General features: G+C 39.2%; 1 protein-coding gene across 2 annotated transcripts; it reads right to left on the minus strand.

Annotated features, from left to right (window-relative positions):
* Positions 1–2,892: 2,892 nt before the first annotated feature.
* LOC112165562 (sodium/calcium exchanger NCL) lies at positions 2,893–7,594 on the minus strand. 2 transcript variants are annotated; one of them, XM_040506861.1, is made up of 7 exons: positions 7,059–7,594; positions 6,192–6,377; positions 5,364–5,545; positions 4,390–4,571; positions 4,026–4,302; positions 3,640–3,951; positions 2,893–3,434 (listed from the first exon to the last, which is right to left on the minus strand). In XM_040506861.1, the coding sequence occupies exons 1-7, from the start codon at positions 7,453–7,455 to the stop codon at positions 3,186–3,188; spliced, it is 1,785 nt and encodes a 594-aa protein (XP_040362795.1). In that variant the 5' UTR covers positions 7,456–7,594; the 3' UTR covers positions 2,893–3,185. The 2 variants fall into 2 exon arrangements, with proteins under 2 accessions (XP_040362795.1, XP_024157886.1); XM_024302118.2 differs by having other exon boundaries at positions 4,426–4,571; positions 7,059–7,593.
* Positions 7,595–8,107: the final 513 nt, after the last annotated feature.

An 8,107-nucleotide genomic window follows, 5' to 3' on the forward strand; every position in this document is an offset into this window, starting at 1 on the left:
ACATTTCACGCATATATAATTATGGGGTTATATATCGATTTTATTGTGTATAAAATCAGGGGCGTGACAACGGTGGTGGATGTGAAGGGAGAACACGCCCAATTATGACTAATTGGAGAATTCGCCATCTACAAATACAAGAAGTATACCCCCAAAAAGTTGACCTTTTAGATGTTGGCAACGCCATTGTAGACGCTCGACACTCAGGCCTTTATCATTGCAGCCAAAAATGAATCAATGATACCCATGGTCTCTGTTAATTACAAGGCTACTCTCTCGTACAAGTCTCCTGTTTGGTGGACAAAGGAAATGAGATTGAAGACTTTTAGGCCTTCTCCAACCCCTTGGTTTAAAGGGCTATATTTTAGCCCTTTTGGTCTCCAACCCAAACAACTTAGGGCCAAAGTGCTAAAATTGAGGGCTAAAAGACTAAAGAAAGGGGCAAATTTAGCCTTCAAAGTAGCCCTTTAGCCCTTAGGGCCAAATAGATCAGAAATGGGAGGCCCACCTGTGGTAGTGCTGCGTGACATGTGCATGACGTCTGTAGGCGTTGGGTTTTTTTTTTTTTTTGTCTAGCCGTTGGTCAATGTTTTTTTTTTTAAAAAAAATTTATACTATAAATACATATCACCTCAACCTTCTTTGCTATGTGATTGAGTTTTCAAAGCTTTCAATTTGTGATTTTAATAATTGTCAGGGTTGTCACTGACAAGTGTTTGCATTTTCTTACTTTGTTGTGTTCCTTTTTAAATGCCTTTGTCACGAATAAAATAAATATTGAAAATATGATTCCATTTCGAATTCAACTTTATTTCATTTCGAAATTAGATTTATTCAATTTTGAAATTAGTTTTATTCCATTTCAAAATCAGCTAAAAATATTTTTGATTATCTTAAAAAAAAAATACAACCGAAAAAATATTTTTAATCATAAAAATGGTTATTGAAGTATAAAACTGATAAAAAATAAGAACATATATATATAACATATCCAAAATGTTAAAATATATTTTAAGGCTATAATTTAGCCTTGACGGGTTGGAGACGGTTGATGTCACATCAATGAATAGTACACAATTCATGGCTAAAATTTAGCCTCAGGGCTATTTTTAGCCCTTTCGGTTAGAGATGGCCTTAGTAACATTACATTTAAGGGGCCGTGACTACTTACCCAATTTCAGCAGAAAAATTGCCCACTTACTCCACTAAGAGTTTTTTAACCCATTTACCCAGTCTAACATCTACTGACAATTTTACCCTCTCTCTCTCTCTCTCTCTCTCTCTCTCTCTCTCTCTCTCTCTCTCTCTCTCTCTCTCTCTCTCTCTCTCTCTCTCTCTCTCTCTCTCTCTCTCTCTCTCTCTCTCCCTCCCTCCCTCCCCCCCCATCGCTATCGCTATTAGCTCTACCGCTATCACTGTGGAGCAAGAAGGAATGGGTCCTCCTGGAAATCGACGAAAACGACAACGTCAGCGCCTTTCCCTCCCTCCCCCATCGCCATCGCTATTGGCTCTACCGCCATCGCTGTGGAGCAAGAAGGAATGGGTCCTCCTGGAAATCGACGAAAACGACAACGTCAGCGCCTTCTGGAGATCGAACTCGCTCTTCAGCCGCCTTCTCCACAGCCGGCAAACGCTATCACTGCCAGGTCATGGCAAGGGACGAGTTTATTCTGATAAACAATGGATTCAGCGGCCTTGTTCTTCCTTTGGCTCTGAGGCTTGAGAAGGAGAAGACGGAGGAGATGTTGAGGACGACGAGGAGATCCGGGACAGGTCGTCGTGCTCGTGCCTCGAGGACGAAAGCGAGAGACGCGAGGAGAAGGAGACGGACTCGCAATCGCAGAGGCAAGCTGAGCGAGGCGTCGGAGGATGATGAAGACACTGATTTCGAGCTTCTGTGAAGGAAGTGCTTCAGAGTTAGGCGCCGCGTTTGCTGAGGTGCTGGACGACGTTGTTTTCTGACTACTCTCGGCCTTCGCGCCGTCGTTACCGTGGTCTGTAGCCCGGTTTCAATTTCTTCTTTTTTTGGACTGAGTCCCAACTCCCAATTACATTCTCCACTGCCAGTCTGGGAGGATGGCGTGCTCAAGCTGGCTGAAGTTATACTTGTCAGGAATGAAAAAAAGAAGAAGGTTTTATTGAGGAGTTATACGTGTCTATTGGGGGTCAATAATATGATTATTACGATGCAATAATAAGATTATTACGGAGCAATAATAAGATTATTTATTTGGATAAACCTATAAAAACTTTCAAAATTATAAACATTTTCATTTTTCATTAATATTGATCCCTAATAAACTTGTTACTAGGAGGCAATAATATGATTACGCCAGAATCCAGTCACCAGTCCGACAGTTGGATTTGGAATTCCAGTGACTGGTAGTTGGATTTCGGTCACCGGTCGCCGGAGTCTGTGGCCGGCCACTAGTCACCGGAGCACAGCAAGGTGGAGGATGACTTCTCTGTCTAGGTGAGAAAGAAGGAGAGGGCAAAGAAGTCCCAAAAATAAATAAAAAGAATAAAAAAAGAATTAACTGGGTATTAGAGAAACAATCCCTTAGAGTGTTTTGGGTAACTGAGGTTAAAAAACTGTTAGCGGAGCAAGTAGGCAATTCGGCAGTTGAAATTGGGTAAATGATCATTTCCCCAAAATAACTCTTGAGATTTTCCTTTGCCAAAAAAAAAAAAAAAAAAACCTAGGAAGATTTCAATCATCTCACCCATCTTATCCCTATTTATAATAAAGAAATGAGATATAACATGAACACTCCTTGGAGGCTTGGACAATATACGGTTGGTTTTGTCCATTACGGATCAATGAGGTCCGCAAGTTAATAGTTTTATTATGAACCAAAAACTTTTCAGCACCACTCTCAGATGGAGATTACAGAAGCCATAAAACAACAAATATTAAGTATCTAAATGAACCGTTTACATATATTGAGAAAATTGGATGATAATATACGTACCAGGATACATCTCACTAGTTGCTAATGAAACTGAATGCCTACTCACAACGGTAATATTATTAAAGACCATAGAAATCATAGAATACAAACAATGAAAACTATGAGCAACCTAATGAATCCATATGACATCCGGAGTCTATGACCAGCCAAAAATATAATCAAGAACATAAACCAGTACCAAGGAGAATAATGAATCCATATAACGTCCGGAGTCTATGACCAGCCAAAAATATAATCCAGAACATAAACCAGTACCAGGGAGAACGGGTAAAGTAGGAAAGCGATGGACGCTGTCCAAAGAGGGAAGGTGGTGCGTAAACCGCCAAAAACACCCATCACAACGCAAACGATAACAATGATGAGGACTTCAGCTGAGAAGTCCCATGTTAATCCCCTAACATAAACCAGGGCCAAAAATACTGATAGGCAGAGGACGTTATTCATGGTTACTGCACCATACAACTGCAAAAAATAAACACAGGGATAAGAGGTCAATATTTCTTGATTCACTAGGGAAAATATTACAGTCAAACAGAAAACACAAACAAACAAAGAAACAACCATAATAGCAGAAAAGCTACTTGAACCAATATTTTTCTCCTCTTTGTCAAGCATTTTCGGGTTTCCAAGTGATTAAAGATAAAGAGAAGAGATGTTGGATACAAACCTCAGAAAATGTTAGCGAGGAAGTCCTTTTCTTTTTACGGCTGGCAAAGATTATCGCAGATACAGCCTCACTAGAATTAGTAGCCAAAGGTAGTGCAATGAATGAAATGAAGAAAGTTGGAATGCTTGTGGCATCTGAGAAATTATCAACAGCATCTACCAGGGGATCAGCAAATGCAGCCGCAATCAGAGTTCCAGCCAACAACATCAACCCCGCTTTGATTGAGGTTTTCTTGGGATTATCAACACCCTCGACAACCTCATCGCTTTGCTCTTCCCCCCTCACAATAAGCTGATGCTCTTTCTTTGTTTGCTGTATATAATTTCAAAGAAGCGAGTTGTTTAGCATCATGATGAAGTCTTAAAGTTTCAATAAGAAGATCTTACCTCATGGAAGTCATCTAAAATTTTCTCAGTGCGACTACCAGAGTAAGAAGTGGAGTTTCCTGCATGCTTTGCCTCATTAAGCCATTTTTTGATACCATCTTTGAATTCCTGAACCGATATCTGACTATCATGAGAAGTGTCAAAATCTTTCATCACTTTATCTGCAGCATCATCCTTATCCAACTCTATTTCATCAAACCGGATTCCAACCATCAGTGCTTTCAACTCAGAGAGTGAAAGATGATTATCTCTGTTCATATCAATTGTGTCAAATAACCTGCCGTTCACATAATCAGAAAAGAGAGCAATTACAACAATCTCCAAGAATTAAATGAGGCAAAGAAGTAGAGACACGGAGAATTACTCCAGCATAATACTATAAAGCATAAACAACACTGACTTTTCTGCAACTTCTTCATTGAGTTCACCATTATCGTGAAGAAGCCTTCCCAATGCACGCTTCTTTAGATCTTTTAGAAGTCCTGATATAACATGCTTGTGCTTTGCATAAGCAAGGCGTCTCCTCTGGATCCATGGCTGAAATACCTGTTATCAACAACTAAATATATGAAAAGTCGACAACAATCCAAATATGCCTGAAGTCTAAAGAAAAATTGAAACACATAACAGACAATAATAGAACTAACCACCCGACTGAATCAGAACAGGTTCCAAACTTTAGCATGACAGAGCCAATTTACATGTATGGCTACAATCAAGACCAGTTCTTTTTAATACCGGAACCTACAGAATCAAGCGGGATTCTGCTTCTCAGAACAAAAGGTAGTCGGGACATGATTTTCAGTGCTGATATTACTATCATTTAAACAAGTAACAACCTCAACACATCTAATTATGTGCAAGATGCCAAGTTAAGCTATGTAAACACTAAGCTTAGTAAGAGATAGGAACACACCCATGGAATGGTTTGAATCCCATCTATTAATAGAAACTAAAATAATCCGGCAACAGAAACTTACACACCTACCAAAGATATAGAATAACCAACACCCCCAATTTGGGCCCAAAAGAGTTCTCATATTGTCAAGTATGTAACTGATGTCCAGTGATTTTTCTTTATCTTTTTATAGGACATCAATACTTGCTTTCGCTCAGCACAATTAGAATCATTGCATGCATCATGCATACAAACTAAAATTACAGCAAGAAAGAATGGTCAACGTTATTAGATGGCACCCTTAACTAGATAAAAGGAAATTGCAATTTACAATCTAGGGAGAAAATAATTCAACAAATACGTCTTTGTAAGTCCAGCAAATACGAACTCAAACACTTGTCGGACAAATAATACATGTAATTTCTATATATGACAGCTACCTGATACATGCAGTAGGAAATCAATAGTGCAAGAGAAAGAACTAGTCCAATTAAAACTGCCAACTGCCTTAAATAGGTGGAACTGAGGAGCTGTGGTAGTTGAACAACAATAAATGGGATGACAGATACAGCCATAATTATCGCAGAATATTTAGTCAAGGTATCAGTAGTGACACCAGAACCTGCAATTATGAAGAGCTTTAATAAGTTTATCCATACTTATAAATAAAATATTTCACTTTTAGTCTTTAAGTGAGAAACTCAATCATCTGAAAAGACTTGGTCGTGGTGGCATTTAATGTGAACCAGTACAGAAAATCTATTTTGAATGTGATCAATTATTTAGTTATGTACATAAGTTACTACATCAAAGGCATCACTGACTGCAAGTAGGCATAAGGTAAACCCTGTTTACTTTACTTATTGATATAGTCAAGATCCTTTTGAAACACGTCAGGAACCCCATCAAATGAAGGTTTTGTTCAATTGGACAAGGACAATTAGTCCAGTTTGTTTTGTTAGAAACATGACTTGTTATGAAGCAGAGACTGGGAAGGTGTATTAGGGCCCCGGGAAGGTTACAACTCTATCACAAGAACTGAGCAGAAAAAAGGTAAGCAAGTATTATAACCAAGTACCCTTTCCCTTGAAATGAATTTAGGAATAAAAAATAAGCCAAGCATCATTGAATTTTCACAATTTGTCTGGAAATTTGAATATATCTAAATAATTCCTCAGTGCCCAGAGTGCACAGCAAATTTAAGAATACATTAACCATAGATGGCTAGTAGGATCCAAACGGAACACGTGAAGAAAACATGGACATACCTGTTAAGCTCAACTTTTTAGTATCTTTGTTATCTACGGCAATATTATTCTCAATATCGCACTTGCCAATAAAAACACATGAACCCCATACTACTGTTATGAGCATTACAGTCGAACCAGCTAGCAAGCCCATTCCAACAGAAACCTGATCTTGAGCTGTTTCTGTACTCCCAGAAAGTCCGGATACTGAAAGCAATACAATACAGTACGTGTATCAAAAACAAATAGTCGCTAATTATTATGTCATCATCTAATTATTCTCTATCCACGGGAAAGACCAGACGTGGATAGAGATGTATCACATAAGATAAAGTCTCCCACTTTACAAAAACAAAACTAGCACTGATTGAATATGTCTCCTTTATTCTGTTTCTGTTTAGCTTCTGTGTTCTTCCATCACTACAGATTATTAAGCCGAGCACAGTGCCATGATTCCAGATCACATATTCTGGCAAAAAGTTATACGTACATATGGGACACGGTATAAAACAACTTACTAGAACGATCACAATTCACAAGTGGGGTCTATATATTTTCTTTTCTTTTGTAATTCCTTCCTTCATCTAATAAGGATTCTTAAAGTGCACACTATATTATAAGATTTAGATCTACATAATAATAAAGTGCACTGAAATACAGGATTTGGAAAAGGTGACTGGTAGGGTGACGGTAATTTTTCAGAAAATGTAACCATCAAATATAAGAGATCACCTACTCTAAAACCAACGCTCTGCCCACAGATCTAAGCACTACATGGACGGCACTAACATCCAAAATTCAATATTTTTATTCGACAAGTGTTAATTTCTTCTTGTATTCTTATATGTATTATTTTTCATTTTCCAAAAAAAAAAAAAAAGGACTGACCGAGAATGAGCATGGCGTCGGGAAGAGCGCCGAGAATGGGGAGGAAGAGGCCTCCGATGATTCCGGGGCCGAGAATCTCAAGGAGGAGCTCGCTGCCATTGGAGAGGTAGGTGGCGGCCAAGTACATGAGGCCGCCATAGACGATGATGAGGAAGAGGTTACCGAGGATGGTGGTGGTGCAGGGCAAGAAGCCGTACGTCTCGTCGCAGGTGGAGTCGTCGGCGTTCAAGGAGGGGCGGTGGAGAGTGAGAAAGTTCGGTGAGTATGAGTATGAGGAGGAGGTGCCGAATTGGCGGACCCCATCGGAGATTAGATCCGATTGGTCGGGGAGGTTGTAGCGGCCGTGGACGTGGCCGCAGAGGATTAGGAGGGAGAGTAGGAGGAGGAGTCTGGACATGGCTGGCGGGGCATAGAGAGAAAGCTCGGAGATTTGCTCGTGTGAGGTGGCGACAGGTGAGAGATAAAGAAAGGGGAAAGACCTCAGAGAGAGAGAGAGAGTGAGTGGGTGTTCAGTGTGAGGTGGTGTCGGGGTGTTTAGGGTGGGGACGATTTCTTTAACACGTTTCAATTAAGTCATGATTCAGAAGTTTAACGTTTCAATTAAGTGGAAATTATTCTATGCACCGACGGTGTAAATGACCCAACCCTTATAAAATAATCTCAACCCTTGATATTTATTATCAACTTTATTTTTAATAAATAAAAAGTGTATTTAATGCAATCTAACCATTCATTTATGTTGGTGCAAGTGCACGGCGGTGCTCAGAATAATCTCTCTCAATTAAGTCATGATTCAGAAAATGAAATTATCGATTTACATCGCATTAATATTTATACCTTGCTTTTTGTATTTCTTTTACTTTTCACATTCCCATATTGCCGTTTGATTACTTTGATATCAGACAACACCCTTGCCGCTCACTTTATGTACAAGAGCATCTCCAATGGGTTTGTTATTTGGCTTTGGTCAAATTTAAATTTGACATATGACATGGCAAATTTGATGTAGCAACATTTTGACTTTTTTTAGCTCCAATGGAGATGTCAAA

This window comes from Rosa chinensis, chromosome 5 (genome assembly GCF_002994745.2).
Source record: "Rosa chinensis cultivar Old Blush chromosome 5, RchiOBHm-V2, whole genome shotgun sequence".
Taxonomy (NCBI): domain Eukaryota; kingdom Viridiplantae; phylum Streptophyta; class Magnoliopsida; order Rosales; family Rosaceae; genus Rosa; species Rosa chinensis.

Coding starts and splice junctions, on each gene's coding strand:
- LOC112165562 (XM_040506861.1), bottom strand. CDS start 7,455: ATGTCCAGACTCCTCCTCCTACTCTCCCTCCTAATCCTCTGCGGCCAC. Junction 6,378..7,058: donor CGACGCCATGCTCATTCTCG/GTCAGTCCTTTT, acceptor TATTGCTTTCAG/TATCCGGACTTTCTGGGAGT. Junction 4,303..4,389: donor CTTTATAGTATTATGCTGGA/GTAATTCTCCGT, acceptor TGTGAACGGCAG/GTTATTTGACACAATTGATA.